Source organism: Lithobates pipiens, unplaced genomic scaffold (assembly GCF_037356315.1).
Source record: "Lithobates pipiens isolate NorthernLeopardFrog02 unplaced genomic scaffold, aLitPip1_a1.2 Scaffold_13, whole genome shotgun sequence".
NCBI classification, from domain to species: Eukaryota; Metazoa; Chordata; class Amphibia; order Anura; family Ranidae; genus Lithobates; species Lithobates pipiens.
The window spans coordinates 71,764,187-71,791,768 of record NW_027507718.1 but is presented as its reverse complement, the minus strand read 5'-3'; the positions used below and the strand labels follow the sequence as shown (position 1 = coordinate 71,791,768).

Genomic DNA, 27,582 nt, shown 5'->3' with positions numbered 1-27,582 from the left:
GATCATTTATTTAACAAAAAAGTATTTTATCTTTTTTTTTTTTTTCTATACAAAAATGTTTTGCCTTCCATTTCTATTTTAAACGGAATGGGTTGTTTACCAGCTGGTTGTTTCAAAAACTTTAAACCATTTATTAACTCAAGAACAAATAAATATTGATCCTGTTCCTTTAACCACTTGACCACTGGGCACTTAAACCCCCTTTCTAACCAGACCAATTTTCAGCTTTCGGCGCTCTCACACTTTGAATGACAATTACTCAGTCATGCAACAAGGTACCCAAATTAAATTTTTGTCCTTTTTTTTTTTCCTACACAAATAGACCTTTCTTTTGGTGGTATTTAATCACTGCTGGGTTTTTTCTTTTTTGCGCTATTAATCAAAAAATACTGAAAATGCAGTAAAAAAAAAAATCTTTGTTTCTTTTAAAAGTGTTGGCAGAGTGTTGGCCTGTGGGCACTTCACATCCAGCCCACAGCGCTGCTGCCATCTCTCCCTTTCACTGTCCCGATCAATGCAGAGAGGGGAGGGAGGAGCCGGTATCATGGCGTGACGCCGTTTGGTTTACAAGTGATCGCTCCATCATTCGACGGAGCAATCACATGGTAAATGGCCACTATCGGCGGCCGTTTACCATGATGCGCCGGGTCCTCTGGACCCAGCGGCACGGATGTTCCCCGGGTGCGGGCCCCAGCGGGCACGCTGGAGCAAGATTCTGGGAGGACGTCCATGGATGCCCTCCCAGAGTAAGCCGACCGCACTGTAGCCGTCTTTCGGCTATGGCCCGGTCGGCATGTGGTTAATGCATGTTATACAGCACAGTGTGTCTGCTGTGTAATTTGTCCCCTTCTATCAGATGAAATACCTGGCTGATCCTGCCTGGTTCTGCCCCCACCCCCGCCCTCAAACTGTGGTGAGTTTTACGTGCCTCCATCATCTGCACCTCTCCTGTCTCTCCTGGTTCCTCTCCCCCCTCCCTGCCTGTCTGCTCCTATGTCAGTGCCTACCCCCTCCTGCTTGTTATACTTTGTGCTCCTTTGTCTGTGTTTTATGAAAAAAAAAAGCCTGCTATACCTTATTTCACAGCGCTTATGTGACCGGCTGGCTCTCTCCTCCTCTCATCCCGACTGACAGTGGGGAAATCTCCGCACCTCCCACTCTAGCTGTCAGATTGAGAGGAGAGAGAAGGGGCAGGTCATGTGAGCACCGAGTGGCATTGTGAAATAAGGTATAGCAGGCACTTTATTAATAAAGTGGAAAAAAATGTGTCATCTGGTGCGAAAATTATATTTAAAATTAGAGTAAATCTGCTGCAGTTCTAAATTCTCTACCATTGGTTAGAGAGAAATTGATATTATATAAAAGGTAACTGCGCTGATCATAAAGTGCTTATACAATATTATCACTAAAAACAATATCGGTGAAATGTGCACAAACTATATAACTCTATAGTGCAATGCTATAGTGCAAATTATTAAACTATCAAGGGAAAAATTGCAAAATTATCAAAACTGCAGGACACGTTTTTACAATATTTCCCCATAGTTTACTTCACAATTTTATTGTTTAAATCTCATGTGCGTAGTGTGCTTAAAATCGCATCCGTTCTATTTTAGAAGCCCTTTCACCACTTTGTGTATTGGGATAACCACTCCACTTTCCTGGCATTTTTCTAGCTACATTGCCACTAGTTACTCCTCAAATCTTGATATCTCATAAGAAGTAAATCATAGCCATCACAGTAAATCACAGCTATTGCACAATATGCTTTAGTAAAATTTATTTAGACCAACAATGTAAACATCCCCAATTATAAAAATGTACACTCACAATTCAAGTGCCTTTAGACCGGCACTGAGTCCTTCCAGCAGTGTATTTTTTGGTTTAGTTCCACCCTTCGCTTCCTGATACATGTATGTATGCAAAATGCATAGAGGCTTCTGGGTAATCGCTGGCGTCACTTCTGGTCCCAACCTGTACCAGATCAAGACTTGGAACGCACACCAATCCCCGGAGACGAAGTGGCAGAACTAAACCAAAAAATACACTGCTGGAATGACTCAGTGCCGGTCTAAAGGCACTTGAATTGTGAGTGTACATTTTTATCATTCGGAATGTTTACCTTGTTGGTCTAAATACATTTTACTAAAGCATGTTACGCAACGATGGCTATTTACTAGGGATGCACCGAAATTTCGGCCGCCGAAACATATCGGCCGAAAATGGTGTTTTCGGCAAAATGCCGAAAGGAAAATCTTGCCGATAATGGGGCCGAAAATGGGGGTGGGGCCTGTGCGGGGCTCCGCCCCATGGTGCCGCCCATTGCACGGGTGTTTTCCTTGCCCGTCCCCAGTCCTCTGTCCTCCTTTCGTCCCGCCCGACAGTGCGGTGATCTCCGTGTGTCACGGAGCTGTGCATTGAATTGCCTGGGCGGCTGCAGTATTGATGTCCCGCCTCCTGTAATAGACGGTACACTGATCCAATGGCGGGACATTGAATCAGCGTGACGTGATTACAGGAGGCGGGACATTGTTACTGCAGCCGCCCGGGCAATTCAATGCACAGCTCCGTGACACACGGAGATCACCGATCTGATCCGGGCATGGGTAAGGCTGCATTTAGAGACTGGCAAGCTGCATGAGGGGGAAAGTGTGTGCCCAGGGCAAGCATTGCAGAGTTTTGTCCGCAGCTAAATCACACGTTTTTTGTGCCCACAGTGCTGCTGCATCCAAAAGTCATTTGTTTGCCTCTGAAACTATCTACCTCTAGCCACTTGTGTGAATGTAGCCATGCTATATAACACCAGGTCACAGGACAAAGGCTGTACTCACTTTATTGACCATATAAAAAAAAAATAATCTTGATTTTGACCCAGCTAGGTTTTTATCTCCATGTGATAGAATGGGGAAGGGTTAAGTTATTGCTAGTAGAGGCAACGATATGAGCATTCCCAATAGAAGTCTGTTGGAACGGAACCAGGTAGCTTGCTTGGGGCCAGTTCACACCAGATGCAGTTCCGTGTGCTTTTTTTTTTTTTTTTTGCACAAAATGCATGCACAGTGTTTTCCATGTATTCCAATGGCTCTAGTTCACACCATGCATTCAGTTTCCGCACTGGAAACTGACTGCATGGTGTGAACTACAGCCATTGGAATACATGGAAAACACTGTGCATGTATTATCAGGCAGGCTGCATCTGAGGGGAACTGGTGAGGCTGCTTTGATCTCCTGTACCATGCCTGCAGTCTCTGACCATCTCCTGTACCATGCCTGCAGTCTCTGACCATCTCCTTTACCATGCCTGCAGTCTCTGACCATCTCCTGTACCATGCCTGCAGTCTCTGACCACCTCCTGTACCATGTCTGCAGTCTCTGACCACCTCCTGTACCATGCCTGCAGTCTCTGACCACCTCCTGTACCATGCCTGCAGTCTCTGACCATCTCCTGTACCATGCCTGCAGTCTCTGACCATCTCCTGTACCATGCCTGCAGTCTCTGACCATCTCCTGTACCATGCCTGCAGTCTCTGACCATCTCCTGTACCATGCCTGCAGTCTCTGACCATCTCCTGTACCATGCCTGCAGTCTCTGACCATCTCCTGTACCATGCCTGCAGTCTCTGACCATCTCCTGTACCATGCCTGCAGTCTCTGACCATCTCCTGTACCATGCCTGCAGTCTCTGACCATCTCCTGTACCATGCCTGCAGTCTCTGACCATCTCCTGTACCATGCCTGCAGTCTCTGACCATCTCCTGTACCATGCCTGCAGTCTCTGACCATCTCCTGTACCATGCCTGCAGTCTCTGACCATCTCCTGTACCATGCCTGCAGTCTCTGACCATCTCCTGTACCATGCCTGCAGTCTCTGACCATCTCCTGTACCATGCCTGCAGTCTCTGACCATCTCCTGTACCATGCCTGCAGTCTCTGACCATCTCCTGTACCATGCCTGCAGTCTCTGACCATCTCCTGTACCATGTCTGCAGTCTCTGACCATCTCCTGTACCATGCCTGCAGTCTCTGACCATCTCCTGTACCATGCCTGCAGTCTCTGACCATCTCCTGTACCATGCCTGCAGTCTCTGACCATCTCCTGTACCATGCCTGCAGTCTCTGACCATCTCCTGTACCATGCCTGCAGTCTCTGACCATCTCCTGTATTATGCCTGCAGTCTCTGACCATCTCCTGTACCATGCCTGCAGTCTCTGACCATCTCCTGTACCATGCCTGCAGTCTCTGACCATCTCCTGTACCATGCCTGCAGTCTCTGACCATCTCCTGTACCATGCCTGCAGTCTCTGACCATCTCCTGTACCATGCCTGCAGTCTCTGACCATCTCCTGCACCATGCCTGCAGTCTCTGACCATCTCCTGCACCATGCCTGCAGTCTCTGACCATCTCCTGCACCATGCCTGCAGTCTCTGACCATCTCCTGCACCATGCCTGCAGTCTCTGACCATCTCCTGCACCATGCCTGCAGTCTCTGACCATCTCCTGCACCATGCCTGCAGTCTCTGACCATCTCCTGCACCATGCCTGCAGTCTCTGACCATCTCCTGCACCATGCCTGCAGTCTCTGACCATCTGCTGTATGAAAATATTTTTTAAAAACAGTCATTTTCGGTATCGGTGCTGTTTCGGTATCGGTTTCGGTTTTCGGCCTAGTGTATTTTTCATTTTCGGTATCGGTTTCGGCACCAAAAAACCCATTCCGTGCACCCCTACTATTTACTTCTTATGAGATATCAAGGTTTGAGGAGTAACTAGTGGCAATCTAGCTGGAGAGAAGCAAGGAAAGTGGTGGTTATCCCAATATGAACGAAAGGTTTTCTAGACTCTGATGAGTGGCCATTTCACAAGGTGGTGAAGATGCACGAAGTGGTGAAAAGGCTTCAAAAAAAGCACAGATGTGATTTTGAACAACCTACGCACATGAGATTTAAACGATCGAATTGTGAAGTGAACTATGGGTAAATATTGTTAAAACATGTCCTGCAGTTTTGATAATTTAGCACTTTATGAATTAGTGGTTGTAAACCCTTACAAACCACTTTGACCTACAGGTAAGCCTAGATTAATGCTTACCTGTAGGTCCAAGAAATATCTCCCCCCCATGGGTTTAAAACCACTTTAATTTGTGTTATAGAGTTTGTGCACATTTCACCAATATTTTTTATTTTTTTTGCTTTTAGTGATAATATTGTATAAGCACTTTATGATCAGTGCATATAATATCACTTTTTAATAAAACACAGACAGGAGCACCTAGGATAACAAGACAGAGAGGATTATATAAAATGTCTCAGTGGGTTAACAATCACTTTAAGCTTCAATTTGTTATTGTATTTAAATCTGCTTGTCCATCTGACACCCCCTACCCCCAGACTGACAATGCTGCTGTCCAAACCTGCCCCCTGTTCATCTAGAGCAGTGGTTCTCAATTCCTGTCCTCAGGGCCCACTAACAGGCCAAGTTTGCAAGATGACTGAAATACATCACAGGTGATATAATTTGCTGCTCAGTGATTGCAGTATTCTAGTTTGCATCTCCCCGAGGTAATACTTAAAATCTGGCCTGTTGGTGGATCCTGAGGACTGGAGTTGAGAACCACTGATCTAGAGGGATTTCTGTGTGATCCAGCCACTACATCTAAGGATTGATAAGCTACAATATAGTACATTGTCCATTTTCGGGTTTAATATGATTTTTAAAACGTATGCTTCCCTGGGCATACTTTTGAGCTATTGGAGACTGCGCTTGATCCGATTTATATGCAGAACTAGTTTTCAACCACACAGACCATGATGTTCTCATGAATTACAAAGAGCTGCCTGATAGCTCTCAACATCTCTTGACCACTTATATCTACATTTTCACTGAATTTAACCAGAAAAATCCAGTGGTGGACGGAGACGAGGAAAAAGTTGATATGGTGTTTACATTTTGAGGCTCAATGCTTTTCCTGGCTGCTCTTGACACTGACCTATGTGTGTCACCATGGATTGGACATGCCAATGTGCCTAGAAACCATGGGTCATCAATAAGATCCTCATACTAGAGTATACATGAGTCTCTATAGCGACCAATAAATTGATATCTATGATATTGAGGTTGAGTTACTAAAATTGGAGAGTTCAAAATCTGGTGCAGATCTGCATAGAAAGCAGTCAGCTTCCAGGTTTGTCAAAGCTTAATTGAACAAGCTGAAGTTAGAAGCTGATTCGAAACCGTGCACGGCTGCCCTGGATTTTGCACTCTCCAGTTTTAGTAAATAAACCCCACTGTGTTGATATTTTTGGTATAGCAGAGCTTAATTTACCATACTTTTGTTTATAGCCAGGTCAGGCTGTGGAGAGGCTGACTGTACAGTCCTTCATGAGATTGCTTAATGGAAGTCAGATTTCAGTCTTTGTTCAGTTATTCCCATCTGATAAGCTCATGAAACCCTTTTATTGAATGGTATAAACGATATTCTGATCTGAGCAATTGGTCTTTAAGGAACATTTTTAAGTTGAACCATAGAAGTCACTGGGGTTGATTTACTAAAAAAGTAAATGGGCTGTTTGGTTTGCAAGGGAAGTTGCGCTTTGCCAGAGAATGTTTCCTACAATTCAGTGAATGAGGTGAAGCTCTGCATACTTCCATCATCCAGTCACACAAGCAAAAATGCTGTTTATTTTATTTTTTTACATGCATGTGATAGGTTATTCTTTGCAAAGTGAAACTTTGCCACCTTCATTCTACTCTGGGTTAAATTCCCCTTTTGCTTTTAGTAAATCAACCCCATTGTATTATCGTTTATATAAGATGCAATCTTCTTAACCAAAATTCTGATTAATTTCTCTAGAATGCTTACACAGCAACTGCCATCAATAGCACAAACTTCTGCACTTCTGCGAAAGATGCACTTGTTATCCTTGTGGAAAATGCTCTAAGGGTTGCTACCATCAATACAGTGGGCGATTTTGTACTCTTCCTTGGGAAGGTGAGGTCAACCAATGTAAAAATGTTTTGAAATATGTTTTTTTTTTTAATTGGTGAGAAGTAAGATTGAGATGTGGTTTTTGTAAATGTTTCTGAAATAACAGTGAGCACAGACGTATCAGAGACTAATGTATGTAATAATTGCCGTCATTTCTTTTTTGGATTTGTAAAAGATGTTTTAATGTGCTTATACCGCAATGCAAAGGTGATGGGATTTTAGATGTTAGACCCAACTTGATGACGATCATCCCTGCATGATAAATGGACGCCTTCAAACTTTAATTATTTGATTGGCAGAACGAAGATGTAAAATGCTGGAATCCATGATTTGATCACTTCATTATTTCATCTAGTGGAGTATTGGGTTACCATTTTTTGTAGTTTCTGTGTTCACCAAATGTTCTGATGGTCAACTTTTACTGCTGACTCATTAGCCACGTTCTAATTTTTAGCTATCCTTTCCTAGAAATTAGGCAAATGTGGTCACATACTCTAAATTTAGTTGCCTTTCTGGTTCTTTGAAAACAGACTTTGCCTCCTATTCTCGTGCTCTTTTCTTTATTCATCCTCACAGCTGAATTCTAGCAGTAATTTATTTAAGCATTAAAAAAAAGAAATACAGCAAAACAGAAATGAGTACTCATAGTGAATAAACACTGATGTTCATATCTTGATGCTCTCATCTTTTTCTGTATACATTATTAACAACAAATGATCTAGGACAGTGATGGCAAACCTTGGCACCCCAGATGTTTTGGAACTACATTTCTCATGATGCTCATGCACTCGTGAAATGTAGTTCCAAAACAACTGAGGTGTCAAGGTTCGCCGTCACTGAGCTAGGAAATACCAAAGCAGTAATTAAAGTTACCTTGCATAATCCATTCTAAATATTTCTTCTGCGTAAATGCCGTTAAAGGCACACATGCAGATTTCACATGGTAACTTATGAAATCCCATGTACAGTGCCTTGAAGATCTGTGATGTCATTAGCAACTTCTGTGGGAAAAGCTGCACACAGATAGTTTTAGTATATGAAGACTAACCATCTTTATATAATGTATGCTATGCTTGCAGAGGTCAGGCCTTGTAGAGGTGTCTTAACAAGCAATCTTATTAGTCGAAGCACACCAGAGAATTTTTTTTTGAAATATTAAGCTAATAGGCAGCTGCCTGGAGTCTGCAGTGACTTTACATCCAAAAACCAAAAAAGAAAAATGCTATTACTAGACTTTTGCAGGTAGTTGAGATCACAGAAAACTATAAAAAAATGCATTACATTGATTGTTTTTGGCAATCAACAGCCATGTCCATTTCTAAAGCCCATTTATTGTACTAAACGACAGATAAAAATGTATATCAATCCCTTTTTAAAACCTCTGTGGTTGTCATCTGGGACCATTGTAGGTGATGCTAACGATGTTTATGCCATTATTTAAAAAAAATAAAAAACTCTGTATACTATCTGGTTTTCCGCCAAGCGGCAACATTATTTTGTATGTTGAGATTGTTCGATACCAGATGCTATGATGCCACACCTGAATTTTCTAATAGTTTATTGTTTTTACATCTGTCCTTAGAAGTTTAGTAACTGTTTTAATTTGGTTCTTGATTACGAGATGGCAAACAATGGACAGGTAAATGTCTGAGTGTAAGGAATAGTAACATGCTTTGACATTTGGTAGATGTTTACCTGGAATCCTGCAAAGAAAGGTGCTTAAAGTTTGACTTGCTAAAACATTTTTTCCTTTTGGATGGGATACGGGAGTATTTGAAATGCTGCCAAATTTTACTGCAATTTGGGGCGCCGTCAGAGATTTCCCCAAATAAGAAGTGAGGTAAAATCTGCAATATGGACACAAACTGCAATAACGTGCTGGCATGAGTTTTAACGTTCCCCCCTACTCTAATAAACAAAAATCATTTTAATTTGATATCCTAGTGTTTTGGACATGATTTGTTGAAAATCCTTCCTGCTTCGTAAAAAGGACTCTTCCAACCAATAGATAGGTATCTTATTGGCAGAAAAGGGATATCACATGTTGGAATTCATGATTTGGTCATTTCATGGTACATCCAGTAGAATTACATTTTCATTTCTGGTGGTTTTCTCTTGCGCAAATGATGTAGTGTTTACATTTTGCTGTAATCTCAACCATGCTCTGCAGAGAAAAGCTTGTGTGTTCTCCGTATGTTCTACCTCTCTCTGCCTGTGTCCTTCCCCCTGTGCTATACAAAAACCAGCAACTTCAGGATGTCGCTCAGCAGAAAATCGCTGCTGTGCTCTAAGTTGCTCTGCATTCACACCTGAGTGTTTTCAACTCGTAAAATGCTCATCTCAAAAGTTCAAAAACAGCCAACAAGCAAATTTAAATGGCCCCTGTTCACATCTGAGCATTCTGTCGCCTGAAGCTCAAAGTACATGAGCTTCTTTTTGGGTAGATCTGCTTTTTTACATTGGTGGCCTTTTGACCTGTTCAAAATTGTGGCAAAATCATGCAAATTTCCACCTGAAAACTATACGCTCAGGTGTGAATTCAGCCTAAATGTCCTGCCTCTAACTGCCCCTGTCCTTCTCCCCCCATGCTAGACCGAAACCAGCAGCTTCAGGATGCCATTCAGCAGAGAATTGTTGCTGTGCTCTAAATTACCTATCTCTCAATGCCTGTGTTCTTGCCTCTGTGATATACAGAAACCATCGTGCAAAACCAAAAATTACAAAGTAAAGATATGTGACAACAGCAACACTGAAATATCAGAATTCTAGCTATCAAAACATACTTCTCACTAAATAGGTGCACTGTCAATTTAAGGTGCTATTCATACCAATTTAGATACAGCAATGTATTAATAAAATTAAGAATAAAAACAATCAAAGATTAATAAGTCCATATATGTAAAATCTGCAATTGTGCAACAAACTTTTGACCAGCAAACCTGGCAAGTCTAGCAATATTTTAGCAAGTAATTTTCAAATTGCAGTTCAATTGCTTGCTATCTGGGATATCTCCAAACAGCTACTCAGGTCTGCTATGGTTCAATTCATATGGCATATGATCAAAAGACAGAAAAAAGGGCAAACTCATAGTGCAGCAAATCTTAAAATCGAAGTTGGGGTTTCATAAAAAATAAAAATAAAATTATACTCAGGTGGATGCAGCATTGATCCCAAACTGCATCTGTCCCCCGCCTCTTCTAAAACTGAAAACTGGGTGCTCAAAGACCACTGATTGCTCAGTTTTCAGTCTTCGCTGAGCTGAGAGCCATTGACTGCCCCTCCAGTGTTCACTGAAGCGTTGGACTGTGGTGGGAGGTGGGAGCAGCTGGCTTAGTCTCCCAGCAACTTGCTGAGCTGCCGTTCCCGGCATCTGGGTGGATCCTGGCTATAAAGTTGGAATCTTTCCCAAGCCTTGACCGGCTGAGTGGCATCAGTTGAAAATAAGTCACAGGAGTGCAGAATGAACTGCACTTCTCTAACCTATAGGAGAAGTATAGCCGAAATAGTTTTGACCATACTACTTTAAAATCCTAAAAATGTATTGCAGTAATCTACTTACATTAGGTAAATGGGAAAATCACCGTATACAGAAACCAAGATGGTGCCACAAGCTTAGACTTGTCCAGGCTTGTGACATCATCTTGGTCTCTGTATCCTGCTATTTTCCCATTTACCTTGTGAATGGTAAAAAGGTTGCCCTTTTTTCTGTCTTTACCTCATATGCCATATGAATGGAACCATAGCAGACCTGAGTAGCTGTTGGAGATATTGTGGTTGGGTCACCACAAAGCACATTTGATCTCTAGATGTTGCAGCCTTTCCATCTGTCTGAGCCATATCAAACCTGAATTGCCGATGGTGATATTGTGTCTGTATCACAGAAAGAAACATCTGCAGAATGCCGTTCAGCAAAGAATACCTTCTGTGCTCTGGATGGATGTTCTGCCTCTCTGCCTGTGTTTTTCCCCCTGTTCTATATCAAACCCAGCAGCTTCAGGATGTTGTTCAGCAAAGAATAGCTGCTGTTCTCAGAATTTGGAATCAAGTACAGTAATACCTCTGACTGCGAGTAATGCAGTTAACAAGCGTTTCGCAACACGAGCTATTACTTTTAAGAAATCCTGACTTGGTTTGCACGTGTTGTCTCCCAAAATGAGCAGGATTCAAGTCTTTGTGGTGTGCAGTACTGCATTTGGCCAGAGGTGCGGGGGCGCCGGTGACACTCGGAGTCGCTTGAATGCACTTGGAGCCACTTGGAAACACTTTGTTCCAGAGTGCTTCCGAGTGCATCCGAGCGGTTTCTGAGTGTCTCCGGCACCCCCCCCCAACTCTGGCCACATGCAGTACTGCATACAGTAGAAGTCACTGTGGAGCAAATTATCTGAATTTCCATTGACTTCTATGGGGAAACTCGCTTTGATATACGAGTGATTTGGATTACAAGCATTCTTCTGGAACAAATTATGCTCGTAATCCAAGGTATCACTGTATAGAATATATTTTCATAACAAAATAGGTAGTCTCTAAAGAATATATTCACAACCAAAATACTGTATATTGTGACTTTTTCTAGCTGAATCTACAAGTCTTTTTATGTGACCTGTGCTAGAAACTTGATAACCATGCCCTAGTTAGAAATTTGCTACTTGAAATGTCCATGACCAATTTGCTGGTCACAAACCTTCCTGTATTTTCAACTTCTTTAGTATTTATACATCTGCAGTCTCCCCATTACCTTAAAGTTCAATTTAGGAATGAAATAAAAAACAAATGTATTTAGGCTGATGTGAAGAGCCCTTGACACAAAGGCCTCTTCAGTAACAAATGATGCTGTTTTGTTTGGAGACCAAAGCTTACAAAATACATTTTATATTGTTTTTCTTTCCACGGTGCATGAATCACAAATGATGAGTAAACCAGGCTGCCATAAACTGACACTGACATTTGTCAAATGGTCTAGTGTTCCCGGTTTAAGGAGCTAGGTGATAAATGCTATGGCCCAAGTAGTAAATCAATGTTGGTATGCTGCAATGTTGTAGAAATCCACTTTTCTTATGTATTTAACTTTTTAAAGGAGTTGTGTTTTTTTTTTTTTTTTTTCTCTCTCTCTTTTAACCGCTTCAGCCCCAGAAAATTTCACCCCCTTCCTGAACAGAGCACCTTTTACAATTTGGCACTGCATGGCTTTAACTGACAATTGTGTGGTCTTGCGATACTGTACCCAATTGAAATATACTTTGTTTTTTTCCCACAAATGGAGCTTTCTTTTGGTGTTATTTGATCACCTCTGCGGTTTTTATTTTTCGTGCTATAAACCAAAAAAGAGTGTCAATTTTGAAAAAAAAAAACTATTTTTAACTTTTTGCTATAATAAATATCCACAATTTTTTAAAAACAAAAAAAGTATTCTACATATTTTTGGTAAAAAAAAAACGCAATAAGCATATATTGATTGGTTTGCGCAAAGGTTATAGCATCTACAAAATAGGGAATAGCGTTATGGCTTTTTCTTTATCATACATCACGAGACACAGAACATTTATTCATGACTATCTGAGGTTATACGCTACCTTTAGGTGATTGGACACTGGCAACCAATAGCAAGAAGGTTCCTCCCATATAACCCCTCCCATACGGAAATTACCTCAGTTTTTTCGCCAGTGTCTTCAAGGTGATGGTCATGAACGTTGAAGCTCTCAAATTTTCTTCAATTAACATCCCAGTGAGGACGTTGCAATCGGATCCGTTCAGATGGCACGAAGCTAAAAGGAATGGTACTGAGCCTTGGTGCAAGAACAAGGTTTTGCTTGTAATGTGTCACATATGACACCGGACACTTGGATAGTAGTATTCTGGTCATTATTTTGCCCAAGATAAACCAAAAAGGGTGCTTTACAGGCCCAAGGGTGTTAACCCCAAGATGGGAGACCCGGTCCTTGAAGGTCCACAGAGGCACTACCCACTGATGGAGGAAGATTCGGCCTGTTTTTTCAGGTCCTGCAGCGTGGACTCCCTCTGGGATTGCTATGTTCCCCTCTGTTACTGTGTCCTCTCTGTGTTGTGTTACAGAATGTCTCCATGCTGTTTTTTTTAATTGCGATGCGCCGCTGGCGCATGTGCCTTCTGGGGCAGGATGCCGTTGCCGCGTGCGCCTTCTTGTATGGTGCGCGGTTGCTGTGGGCACGTTCGAATGTGCCATTGAGGTATGACGCCGTGATTACACCTCGTGTGGTCGCAGTCTTCAGGCACACATGCACCGTATTTTGGCACCATTAAGCAGTACGAGGGTCATGCATGTGGTGTACGTGCGATGTGCCACGCCCACCGCGCGGGCGAACGACGCCATCTAGAGCCTTAAAAGCTGGATTTCGCCTGGAGTGCGCTGTGGAGGCATAGAGCTTGTTGGGCACGTGAGTCTGCAGGTTTTTGGACACAGTTGCATCAGGTTATCGGGGACTGTTTTAAAACTGTAATAGCTGCTGTATACTGGATTACAGTTAGAAGCTCAGAGGGAGTACCGTCTTCCCATACTTGTAAGCAATGTCTTGCAGGAAATGAGGAACAGGGAACAAGACTAATACAGGGTGACGAATACCTCCTTTAAAACCAGGAGACCAAACTCTTGAGGATATTGTCCCAGTTTCCCCTGAAGGTCCTGCGGCTTCTGGCCTAACTGAGCCATTGCATTTGTCAGGCATTGTGGCCACTGCTAGTGTCCCTGCTTCAGCTTATGTTACCAAAGATGATTTGGTGTCTGCCTTAGCTGGCCTTGAAGGTAACATAGCAGGTATGATTGCCTCAGTAGCACAAGCAGCGAGAAAACATAACAGATCTCCCCCTCCAGAGCCTGATCCTGATGGTGAGTCATCTGAGCATTAGGACTCTAATAACCAGGCAGGGCCAGGTGACCCAGAGCCAGAGTGGGAAGAGGATCTGGTCACAAAGGATCGGGAAGAGGGAGATGCTGAGGACTCAACGGGGGAGTCTAGCTCAGAGGAGCCATTCTCAGCCTCCCATTCCCAAAAATTATTTGTCCAATCTCTGACAGAGATGGTTCGAGCTGAGTTTAAATTACCCCCGGTTCAGGAGACTGGACCCTCCTGTTCTACTTTGAGTTCCCTTTGACCTCAGCAGGGTTCCCAAGCATTTCCTGTGCATCCATTATTAGAACAGGTGATCTATGCAGATTGGGATCATCTTGACAGGATATATTTACCTCCAAAAAGGTTTCCCTTTTTATATCCTATGGAGGAGAAATTCAGGAAGAAGGGGGGTACACCTCTTGTAGATGCCGCCATTTCCTCAGTGAATAAAAATTGAACCTGCCCGGTGGATAATGCCCAGGTATTTAAGGATCCGGCCGATAAAAAGCTAGAATCCTTGCTGAAGGCCTCCTTTGCAGTAGCTGGTTCAGCAGTTCAGCCAGCGGTAGCAGCCATTGGCATCTGCCAGTCCTTAAAGGATAATTTTAAAAAGTTTGTCAGGAACCTTCTCCCGAGGAATTATCGGAGCTCCCTTGCCATTCGGTTTATCCATGGCTCCTTGGGTCTTCACAAAAATACTGGCTCCTGTGCTGGCAGCTCTAAGATCCCAGGGAATTGCTGTGGTGGGATATCTGGACAATCTTCTCTTAAAGGATCAATCTTATCCCATCCTGGTCCAAAACATTTTAAGGACATTTTAAGGACCGTTCAGGTTTTACAACACCTATGCTGGATTCTGAATGTAAACAAATCAACCCTTCATCCCACTCAAGTGTTGATGTACTTGGGCCTTAACTTGGACACCGTCCAAGAAAAAGTATTTATACCCCCCCCCCCCCCCCCCCGTAAGGATCAACTCCATAGTGGAGTTCGTCCGGAGGGTGAAAAAAGAGAAACCATCTGTTCGGCTTTGTATGAGGTTACTGGGAAGATGGTGACATTTTTCAATGCAGTCCCTTTTGCTCAATTCCACTCCAGGTTGCTCAAGAACTATATTTTGAGAGCCTGGAACAAGACCACTCAGAATTTGGATCATCCTATGATTCTGTCCCCATGGACTCTACAGGGCCTATTTTGGTGGTCAAAAACCAACAATTTAAAGGTCGGAAAATCTTTTCCACCAGTGGCTTGGAAAGTGGTGACCAGACGCCAGTTGCCAGGGGAATGGTCCCTTCATGCCAAGGTCTTTCTCCAGATTTGTCAACATTGGGGGACCCCGGATGTGGATCTCCTAGCATCCAGGTTCAATGCCAAGCTGGAAAATTTGTGTCCAGAACCAACGATCCTCTTGCAGTCCGGAACGGACGCATTGGTGGTTCCTTGGCACCAGTATTCCCCGCTGTACACCTTTCCTCCAATTCAAATTCTGCCGCATCTGCTACACAGGATACAGGAAGAACTAAGACTGGTGATCCTGGTGGCCCCAGCCTGGCCCAGGAGGTCCTGGTATACGGAAATTGTGAAATTGGCAGCAGGGGACCCATTGCTCCTTCCGTTCCATCCGGATTTGTTGTCCCAAGGACCCTGCTTAACAGCAGGATCCTGCTTAACGGTCACTGAATTTGATGGCCTGGCTATTGAGGCCAGGGTATTTAAAAGACAGCGGGGTCAGAGGTGCAGCCTTGTCCACTTTGATAAATGCTAGGAAGCCGGATTCTAGGGCCATTTACTACAGGGTTTGGAAATCATATATTTCCTGGTGCGAAGGGAAAGGATGGAACCCTCCTAAATATACAATTGGTAAAATCCTTGCTTTTCTTCAGGCAGGAGTGCACTTAAGGTTGGCCTTAGGCACAATTAAGGGTCAAATTTTGGCCTTATCTGTTTTTTTCCAAAGACCAATTGCAACTCATTCTTTGGTGCGTACGTAACGCGTCTAAGGCCGCCGGTTAAACCACCCTTATGCCCTTGGGACTTGAATTTGGTACTATCAGCCCTTCAGAGACTACCCTTTGAGCCTATGAAGCAGATTCTTTTAGTCCTATTGACCTGGAAATTGGTCTTCTTGGTGGCCATAACTTTGGCCAGAAGAGTGTCGGAGTTGGCCGCCCTTTCATGCAGAGAGCCTTACTTGGTTCTGCACCAGGACAGGGCAGTCTTGCGCCCTCGTCAGGAGTTTTTGCCGAAAGTAGTTTCCAATTTTCATTTAAATCAGGACATCATTCTGCCCTCCCTTTTTTCCAAATCCCAGGTCTAAGGAAGAAAGGTTACTTCATTCACTTGATGTAGGGAGGGCTATTGGGGCCTACTTAAGGGTGTCAGCCCCTTTTAGGAAAACTGACTCTTTATTCTGCCTGAGGGTCCTAAAAAGGACAGGCAGCTACAAGTTCAACTATCTTGAGGTGGATTCGCCAGGCTATCATCCTGACGTATGAGTTGAAGCACAGGGTTCCACCTAGAAACCTGAAAGTGCATTCCACTAGAGGGGTTAGTGCTTCATGGGCAGTGCATCGACAGGTGTCTATGGCTCAGGTCTGCAGGGAAGCCGCTTTGTCTTCAGATTCACATGTTCACTAGATTTTACCAGGTGGATGTCAGGTCTCAGAAGGAGATGGTTTTCGGCCACAACTTGTTGCAGGCAGCCTTATAAGGCCAGGGGACAGTTGGGACTTGTATAAGCTGTATCTCCCTCCCCTCAGGTGCATTGCTTTAGGACAGCCCAGATAGTCATGAATAAATGCTCTGTGTCCCGTGATGTACGATAAAGAAAAACAGATTTTTAATGCAGCTTACCTGTAAAATCCTTTTCTTTGAGTACATCACGGGACACAGAGATCCCTTTTCTCGGACTTTCATTGCTTGCTACAAAACTCAGGTAATTCCCGTATGGGAGGGGTTATATGGGAGGAACCTTCTTGCTATTGGTTGCCACTGTCCAATCACCTAAAGGTAGAGTATAACCCCAGATAGTCATGAATAAATGCTCTGTGTCCTGTGATGTACTCAAAGAAAAAGATTTTACAGGTAAGCTGTATTAAAAATCCGTTTTCTTTTCTTCTTTTTTTTTTACTAGTAATGGCGGCGATCTGCGATTTATTTTTATTTATTTTATTTTTTGGGGGGACTGCAACATTGCAGCAAACAGATCGGACACCTTTGACACTTTTTTGGGGATCATTGACATTTATACAGCAATTAGAGCTATAAAAATGCACTGATTACTGCGTAAATGTCACTGGCAGGGAAGGGTTTAACACTAGGGGGCGATCAAAGGGTTAAATGTGTTCCCTCATTAGTGTTTCTAACTGTATGGCGATAGGACTGACTGGAGGAGAAGACGACTCATTGTTCCTACTTAGTAGGAACAAACGATGCGTCTCCTCTCCCCTAATGAAACAGGGATTTGTGCGTTTACAAATCCCTCTTTGCATGTATTTGCGCAGGTTCCCTGCATCCAATTCACAATAGCAGGAGATTTTGACCGGCTCTCTATGGTGCTGGTTCACATATCTCTTCTGTGGCTCTCGTGCAAATTTCCATAGTATCCCTGTACATTTTTTGGTCTGTTTGAGGTCTGAATTCAGCCCAAAATTTGGGCCAAAATCAGACCTGAAACTGTGGACCAGGACGCATCGGACCGCATGCTGCGATCGTGTGAACCCAGCCTAAAGCATAATTTCTCCAGGTTTTTATAGAAATTTAAGCAGTTCAAGTCCAGTGCATAACATGAAATGATACAAATGTAAGTAGTAAACTGCCAGTTAAATTACCAAACACTAAAAGATCTTTTTTGAGGGGCAAATAAAGGGTAAACTTGTAACTTTTCTGCAACAACTGAATAAAGCAAGTCTTGAATATTGATGCAAACAATTTCAGAATTCCTGTCCCAGTGTTTACGGATTACATAAAAGCCATTTGTATAAAGCTATCTAAAGCATTATTTAATCAATATTTCATTGTAAGAGTTTGTATATTGCTATCATAAGAGAAAGGGCATTTAACAAAGAAAGCCAGAACAGACCATTATACTGTTAAATTATGGGTAAAAGAAAATGCAAAGGTGTCAGTGAGTATGGTTTCCTGAAGGAAGCGTTGACAGATGATAAATCGCAAAGTATGGTTTTTATTTGTTCAATGTGTCAATTTGGTGTACACCGAGGCATCAAACTGTGTAAACATGTTGAATTTTATATTTAGAACATAACTGAAACGTAGTTTAATCCTTCAGTGTTATCTAAAATTAAGCTTTTATACAAATATTTATACTTATACAGTGTATAAATGTACTTAAAGACTTAATTATACATCTATAAAATGCAACGTTTCACATGTATGTTGATTGTTGGACCTATCTCTATTTTTGCCTAGTAAGACCGTCAGTTATAATGACAGACTAGTTGGAACTTGTAAAGGGTTGGAGGGCAGAAAGTTAATTGAAAAGTGTCGGACATCACAGATGTCTGTACAAGCCTAAAAAAGGCAGAACAATGCAGAAAATTCATCCCTGTGCTTATGCACCCAGTGTGCATGAGGTCTTAAGGTATGCTCAGGGATCTATTATAAAGAAATATACTAGGTCTCATCTATGAAAATTGGCATTCTGTTTTCAGACCTACACTAGGAAAACTACACTTGAAGTGTTTTCCTGTTAGGCAACACTTCTTTCTTGTAGACCAGGCCTAAATTTTGACAATGTGATTTCACACTATATGCCAGCCTTTTCTACTAATTCATTCACAGTGAACATACCATAAAAAGGGTCATGATGCACAGAATTACAGTATTGTTTATCTTCTTTGTTCTCTTTTAGATTTTGATTGTGAGCACTACAGGCCTTGTGGGCATTTTGCTGCTTAACTACCAGAGAGACTACACAGTGTGGGTGCTGCCACTCATCATTGTCTGCCTTTTTGCCTTTCTTGTTGCTCACTGCTTCCTCTCCATCTATGAAATGGCGGTAGACGTATTATTCCTGTGTTTTGCTGTTGACACTAAATATAATGATGGGAGCCCTGGAAAGGAATTCTACATGGACAAAGTGCTAATGGTAAGTAACTTTTGGTCACCATGTTTTCTTTAAAGGTTGCTGATGGTGGTATGGTGGTGATGCATTTCTTTGTTTTTCTACAGGAATTTGTGGAGAACAGTAGAAAAGCCATGAAAGAGGGAAGTGGAGCTGAGAGCAGGGAACTGAAACCGATGGTAGGTGCAAGCGAGGAGATGACCATACTCCAAGAATTTTACTTTTACTTCCTGTCCCTTTCTGTCTTCACTGACTGGGCTTCTTCTGGTGACTTCTTTGTTGTCTGCGTAACTCAAGATGTCCTTCTTTTCCTGCTTTTTGGCTTGCCCATCAGTTTGCTGGCAGAGTCCTTATCACAGCTAAGACCATCTTCTGTCAAGGCAAGCTGAAAGGAATATTGCCTCCGTTCCTCCTATGGGAGGAGAACTCTGTTAATATAATTATCCGTTTGTGAAATACAGTAACTCTTATAGAGGCAACGTGTCTATTATATTAATGGCAATTCCCATATTTATAAAGATATTTAAGTAAGGGCTATTTTGAATATTTCAATCCATAACCTTACCATAAAATTATAGAGACAAAAAGAATAAACCCACTCCATGGTGTGTGTTAAAGAATCATGTTTGCTTTTATAATAAATGCCACTCTTTTAATATATATATATTTTTTTATAATGGTATGAACAGACCACTTACTGGCATATTACAGTTTGCTATACTACAAAAAACCCCAACAGGGATTTTTTAAATTTCCTATTTGGCACTGAAGATTTATGAGTTATCATGCATTGTCATGTTCAACTCCTTTTCAAAGCTTCTAAAATTTTTCAAGCTCACAATAGAGGGAGAAATTTACTGCTGAAATTATAAAAGATGTGTATTCGTTCAAATATACTTTAAAAATTTGATTTTACTGAGGCTGTAGTTAACACGGAAGAGTATTTGAGTTCTGCCTGACAGGTCCCGTTTTTACAGAAATGGCCTGCTGATTCAGTTTGTTAAACAATTATCCATTAATGCTGTACCTGCGTGGGGAACAAGCAAAATGTCCTTTCAGCTTTTCAAAACACATCATTTATACATATTAGCTTGCATATGTATTTGTAACTTTTCTCTATTTGTATATTAACTTCTTTAAAATAACACTGTTTTTATGTAACCAACATTCATGCTTATTATGGCTTTTAATGTACAAGAAAGAAGCATCACTGTGCTCTAATAAATCATGATGTTGTTTTAATATCCAGTTGCCATATAAAAACGAGTTGAGTTCAATGACTGATTTGCCATAAATTATTTACTGTTTGTCTGTCGCAATAGAATCTGCTACCAATTCATTAATCTCCCTCCTCTAAAGCAATACTGCTTTTAGGGAATGCCAGAAAGGTGATTAAGTACAGTAATGTCGTCTTTTTTTTTTTTTTTTTTTTATTCTAAGTGAAAGCTATGCATGTAGAGTCTTAACTAAGCTGAAAAATGTAAACTTGTAGCAAAGGCTTTCTTGTTAATTTATTCAAACTTGTCAAACCAATCCTGCCTAGAGGATAAGGAGAAGGATGCTATTCGATTAAGATATTGGTGGTGGTATACTTAAAACTGCTACCTATGCTGTTTACCCTGTGTAAAAAAAAAATATCTTTATACTTACCTTTTTTCAGCCCACCATCGTCCAGTCACATGATCCTGCAACTCTGTGCCCCTGAGTGGAGAGCTGCAGTAGAGAAGAGGGAGTGCCGCCAACAGCTGGGCTATGGGAGCTTTTGAGTGATGTCACAGCTCTCGAAATTCCCAGCCATTGTTGAGCTCTCCCTGACACGAGAGCCGGAGCTATGGGACCATGTAACTGGAGCAGGCTAAAAAAAAAAAAAAAAGACACCCCCAATTCTAAAAAATTTGGGAAGCTGTGTAAAATTTGCATATAAACAGAATGCACTGATTTGAAAATCTCATAAACCCATATTTTATTCACAATAGAAAATGGAAAAATATAAAATGTTTAAACTAAGAAAATGTACCATTTTAAGAAAAAAAGGTCATTTGGAAATTTGATGGCAACAACATGGGTCAATAAAGTTGGGACAAGGCCGTGCTTACTACACTGTAGCATGCCCCCTTCTTTTTAAAATAGAATTATGTTTTTTTTATTTATTTACATTTTTTTAGACTCATGCTAGAGAGCTGGTGACTATCCTACACCGCTGTCTGCTCTGCTTTGGCTGTACTTTTAACAACAGTGTAAAAGTCTGGGAACTAAGGAGACCAGCTACTGGAGTTTTGTGAGAGGAATATTCTCCTATTCTTGCCTGATATAGGATTGTAACTGTTAAACAGTCCTGGGTTGTCTTTGTCTATTTTTTTTGTACACCAAACATTTTAAATTGGTAAAAGATCTGGCTTGGTCAGGCCAGTTAGCCACTTAAAGAGGAGCTGCACCTAAAAAAAAAATATTAAAAGCCAGCAGCTACTAATATTGCAGCTGCTGACTTTTAATAAAATCACACTTACCTGTCCCAGGTTCCAGCGATGTCGGCGGCAGATGACGAGCGATCGCTCGTCTCGCTGCTGCCACCGCCGCCATCCTCTGTCAGGGAATCGGGAAGTGAAGCATGACGGCTTCACTGCCCGGTTCCCTTCTGCGCATGCGCGAGTCGCGCTGCGCATCTCTTATGGTCCCCCGCTGTGTCTCTGGGAACTGTGTTTCCCAGAACACAACAGGGGGGGCGGAGCGTCTGCGGGGGTCTGCGGCGGTCTGGCCGGAAGTGGGTGCAGTTACCTCACCCCTTTAGGGTGAAGAACCGCTTTAAGGACCAAGCCCTTTTCTTTTATTGTTTACAAGTTAAAAACAGTTTGTTTTTTGCTAGAAAATTACTTAGAACCCCCACACATTATACATTTTTTTTTCTAACACGGTTGTTGCAATACTTTCTGTCACACCGTATTTGCGCAGCGGTTTTACAAGTGCACTTGTTTTGGGAAAAAATACACTTTTTTTAATTAAAAAATAAGACAATAGTTAGCCCCGTTTTTTTTTTTTAATATTGTGAAAGATAATCGTATGCCGAGTAAATTGATACCCAACATGTCACGCTTCAAAATTGCACCCGCTCGTGGAATGGCGACAAACTTTTACCCTTAAAAATCTCCATAGGCAGCGTTTAAAAAATTCTACAGGTTGCATGTTTTGAGTTGGTCTAGGGCTAGAATTCTTGTGGTGTTCAAACCACACGTGAGGTATCGCCATGATCAGTAGCGCGAGAGCAATAATTCTGGCCCTAGACCTCCTCTGTAACTCACAACGTGCAACCTGTAGATCACATGTGAGGTATCGCCGCGATCGGTAGAGAGAGAGAAATAATTAAATTCAAAAAGACCTCAGATCTCATATTTACACTAAAATGCAATAATAAAAAGAAAATTGGCATTTGAAAAGATAAAAAAAAAATGGCCCTTTAAGAGCTATGGGCCGAAGAGACGTTTTGATGTCGCTTCTACCTGCAATGGTATGGAGATGGTTAGGGGTCATCTTCCCTTTCCCCTGAGCGGGGGAGGGCCTTTTTTTTTTTTTTTCAATTTTGGATAGAGGGGAAAGGTATTTGAACACCTGGCATTTGTCCTGTTTACTATTATCATTGAAAGTGAAAGTTAAATCCCAAATGTTGAGTTGCCTCCAGAAAAGTAATAGAGGGGAAATCTTCCACTGGTGACCTGGAAGGCCCCCAAGAGATCTCCTTAATTTGCAGGGATTTCCTTTGACTTCCTGTTTTGGCTGTGGGACAGGAAGTGAAGCGAAATCTCCCAAAAATTACAAAAATAAATCATACATCTTACTATCCAAAATGAAAAAAAGTTTTGCCTATCGTTCTACTTTAATTGGTTTGTATCAAAGTTATAGCATCTGCAAACTAGCGTCTATGGTGTGTACGTGTGTGTGTGTGTGTGTGTGTATGTGTATATGTGTGTGTGTGTGTGTGTGTGTGTGTATGTATATGTATATATATGTGTATGTATATGTATATATATATATATATATATATATATATTTATGTATATATATATATATTTATGTATGTGTGTATGTTACATAGTTAGGTTGAAAAAAGACACAAGTTCAACCACAAAAAAAAATACAATCCCATATACCCAGTTCTATACCCACAGTTGATCTAGAGGAAGGCAAAAAAAAACAGCAGAGCATGATCCAATTAGCTAAAGCAGGGGAAAAAAATTCCTTCCTGATCCCCCGAGAGGCAATCAGATTTTCCCCTTTAGCTCAACTTTACCTGTAAATGTTAGTACCCAGTTATATTATGTACACTTAGGAAATAATCCAGGCCTTTCTTAAAGCAATCTACTGAGCTGGCCAGAACCACCGCTGCAGGGAGTCTTTTCCACATTTTCACAGCTCTTACTGTGAATTCAGTTCCTCTAATCTTTCCTCATAGCTGAGCTCCCCCATGCCTCTTATCAGTTTGGTTGCCCTTCTCTGCACTTTCTCCAGTTCCCCAATATCCTTTTTGAGAACTGGTGCCCAAAACAGAACTGCATATTCCAAATGAGGTCTTACTAATGATTTGTACAGGGGCAAAATGATATCTCTCTCTCTGGAGTCCATACCTCTCTTAATACAAGAAATGACTTTGCTTGTTTTGGAAACCGCAGCTTGGGATTGCATGCTATTATTGAGCTTATGATCTACCAAAACCCCCAGATCCTTCTCCACTATGGATCCCTCCAATTTTACCCCCCCCAGTATGTAAGATGCATGACTACATTTATCAACATTAAACCTCATCTGCCACATAGTCGCCCAATTAGACAGAGCATTGAGTTTGGCTTGTAAATTGGAGACATCCTGTAAGGACATTATTCCACTGCATAGCTTGGTGTCATCTGCAAAAACGGAAATGTTACTTTTGATCCCAGACCCAATATAATTTATAAAGATATTAAAAAGTAAGGGTCTCAGCACTGAACCTTGGGGTACACCACTGATAACCTTAGACCATTCAGAGTAAGAATCATTAACATATTAAAAAAATATGATGTATATATATAATATTGGAAAGAAACTGATGCACAAAACCTAAACTCGCTCAAATAAATGAAATAAGGATAAGAGAAGCTGCCAACGTATGAAAGTGTTCCCATACAGAAAAAATAAATGATTAAAGAGGTATGGGACGCTAACTAAAAATGATAAATAATAAAATAAGTGTGATAAACACACTTATTAAATTACACTTCCAGGAACGTGCTAATGCTGATGTGCTAAATGATCAGGTGCTGATAATCAACATATTAGAATGATAATAAACATTCATAATATTGATAAACAGAGATCATCAATGAATAACACTTCCAAAACCGTGCTAAAAATGCATGTGCTGAATCAGGTGACAAGAAATCAACATATTATATGATAAAAAAACATTCATAATAGGTATTTCTAGTAAAGTGCAGACAAAGCAATAAAGTGCAAGAGTGTTCTAAAAGTGCTGGTAGTGTAATCAAAGTCCAAAAAAAAGGAACAGATCTCCAAATTACAGTTCATATAAAGAGATCGAAGTGCATGTGCAGTATGACCGAACGAAATCCCCTTCATCCAATAAATATCACCATCCGTGGTGCGCCACTCATTTCCCCCAGCCTAAAACCTTATATAAAGACCCCTACAGCTCAAGTCAGGCCTTGATATGAATATATCCAGAACCCTCAGTGATCAATTGATCCCTGCAGATGACCACAGCAATACCAAGGTGGACTTCAAGCTCATTTGATGTTGTAGGGTCATGCAATAAAGGGGGGCTCTATAGTGTAGTATAATCAATTAATTTATTTAAACGAAAAAAAAAAACGTAGAATTTTTAAAATCCTGAGTACAGCTACGTAGGATACTTCTGGTCTCAGCCGCCACCGGAAGTGACAACACCTGGCTCCTACTGACGGCGTCACTGAACACGTGACCTTGTCAAAGGGTGATACCATCATATATGTGTTGAAGATTTTTTGCACCTGATTATTCAGCACATCAGTTTTTATCACAGTTGTGGAAGTATATATATATATATCCCACGAAAAAAATAGCAGCCAGCATCAACAATGATAATAATTGTGCAAGGGTGAAAAAAAGAAAAATGCAGCGCTAAAAACAATTGTATATAAAGTCCATCTTTCAAAAACACTACTTAAGGGAAACTTTTCCATTAACGTGTACATAAAAAATACTGTGAATATATCAAATGTGTACAATGATACAAAATATATGGTGAATATATTCAAAATGTGCACAAAAATGCAAAAAGGGATAGAATTTCTTGAGACTTTATCAAAGTCCTAACATATATCAATGTAATAATGTCCATCCAGTAACGGTATGTAAAGTAATAATTGAATCAAGGTGAACTTCCCTATCAAAAAATCTCCACATAGTTCATATAGGAGATAGCAATACAATCAATGTAGTCTCCTATGTGGGGAGAGGGAACAAGCTGTGATCCTCAAAGGCACAGAAAATGGATGTAATGTCACACTGGAAAACAGTAGATAATCATCAAAGGGTAAAGAAGGTAATAGTCTTATCACCAGGTGTGGACCCACACACCATACGGTGCTGGGTTAATCAGGCATAAAACAATTTCCCACGATAAATCTTCTAAACAGGATCGATAAGGGTCAGATGTAACGTAGCCACCACGATATCCAGGGAAATCCGTATGGGACAAATGTCATCCAATCTCTAAAACCCAGTGTGTTACTCCATTCATCCAGCACGATGTATCATAGAGAAAAAAAAAAATAACCCTTTTGCGCATGGAGTTCACCAGAGCTTCACAGATTGCCACTGGAGTCCTCTTCCACTCCTCCATGATGACATCACAAAGCTGGTGGCGGTTAGAGACCTTGCACTCCTCCCCTTTCCGTATGAGGATGCCCCACAGATATTCAATAGGTTTTAGGTCTGGAGACATGCTTTGCCAGTCCATCACCTTTACTCAGCTTCTTTAGCAAGGCAGTGGTCATCTTGGAGGTATGTGTTGAGGTCGTTATCATGTTGGAATACTGCACTACAGCCCAGTCTCTGAAGGGAGGGGATCATGCTCTGCTTCTGTATGTCACAGTACATGTTGGTATTCATGGTTCCCTCAATGAACTGTAGCTCCCCAGTGCCAGCAGCACTCATGCAGCCCCAGACCATGACACTCCCACCACCATGCTTGAGTGTAGGCAAGATACACGTGTCTTTCTACTCCTCACCTGGTTGCTGCCACACACTCTTGACACTATCTGAACCAAATAAGTCTGTCTAGGTCTCATCAGACCACAGAACATGGTTCCAGTAAATCATGTCCTTAGTCTGCTTGTCTTCAACAAACTGGGGGCTTTCTTGTGCATCATCTTTAGAAGAGACTTTCTTCTGGGTCGACAGCCGTGCAGACCAATTTGATGCAGTGTCAACTTATTCCAGACTCGCAATGCCTGGTGCCCAGTGGCCATTCTAGACCAGTTTTATCTGCGTCTAGCCCATTGCTACCTTTCCTTACCAACCCTCTGAATGATAGCCAGTTAACCAGACACATTAGGATCCTTTTGCTTAACTTGGGCCTTGACCTTGGCCGATAATCTGAATATTCCTTCCGGATCGGAGCAGCGTCAGCAGCATCACAACACAGGGTACTGGACCATGTCATCAAGAGAACGAACAGGTGGAAATTCCACTTTTTTTGCCCGATTACATTCCGAATCCACAAGCAGAGACGTTACAAGCCTTCAGCAAGCTTGCCCAGTAGTACGTTATCAGCTCAAATAATTACCCTAATCAAGTGTTTTGCCCCTTCTCTTGGCATACCATCCAGCAGACCAGGACACGATTCAGGTCTACTTTATGTTAGTCTTGTGACGCGTTTGTGGTTCACATCTCTCCCGGGCTTAGGGCTCTGACCATAAATAGGAAGGCCAGTATGGTGGCCTGAAATTATGGGAGGAGAGGAAAGCAGACCACCCACACTGGTCTTTGTCCGTTCCAGTGTGCGCAGTACCCACCCACCCATTCCCCTTCTTAGGGCACTTCTCTTAAAACACTTTCTCTATAAAACCATCCACCCACTTACAGTATCTTGGGTATGCCCCCTTCTCTTTGCATACCATCCAGCAGACCAGACCAGGGTACAGTTCAGATCTACTTTGTTGTTACTCTTGTGACGTGTTTATGTGGTTCACATCTCTCCCGGACATAGGGCTCTGAAAATCGATCAGTCCTGATGTACTGACAGCTTATTTCATTTGTTGAGGCCCTAAAATGCCAGGACAGTACAATTACCACCCAAATAACCCCTTTTTGAAAATGGACAGTTAATGCATTTAGTATAAGGCATGGCAAGCTTTTTGAAGTTGAAAATTTTTTGTCACAATTTTTGAAAGCCAGAAGCCAGCCCATGCTCATAAGCGGCTGAATATATGAGCAAGCCATCTCCCATTGGGGTTACTCATTGAAACCTGTCGAAACTCATCAATCACTAAATACTGTACAGTTGCAATACATTTCAATACAGGAGGAATCGGAGGACCCTGCTATATGTTCTGTTATCTATTTTCATTCATGGTCATCTATTTTCATAAATATGGGTTTGAGATTTGCAAATCATAGCAT

The 27,582-nt window shown here is 41.7% G+C and overlaps 1 protein-coding gene across 1 annotated transcript in view; it reads left to right on the top strand.

Annotated features, from left to right (window-relative positions):
• Positions 1–27,582, top strand: part of SLC44A1 (solute carrier family 44 member 1) — a 277,051-nt gene that overhangs the window by 215,916 nt on the left and 33,553 nt on the right. The window contains exons 13-15 of the mRNA XM_077475185.1: positions 6,853–6,990; positions 18,721–18,957; positions 19,041–19,112. Coding sequence (XP_077331311.1) covers positions 6,853–6,990; positions 18,721–18,957; positions 19,041–19,112 — 447 coding nt within the window. The remainder of the gene's footprint in view (positions 1–6,852; positions 6,991–18,720; positions 18,958–19,040; positions 19,113–27,582) is intronic.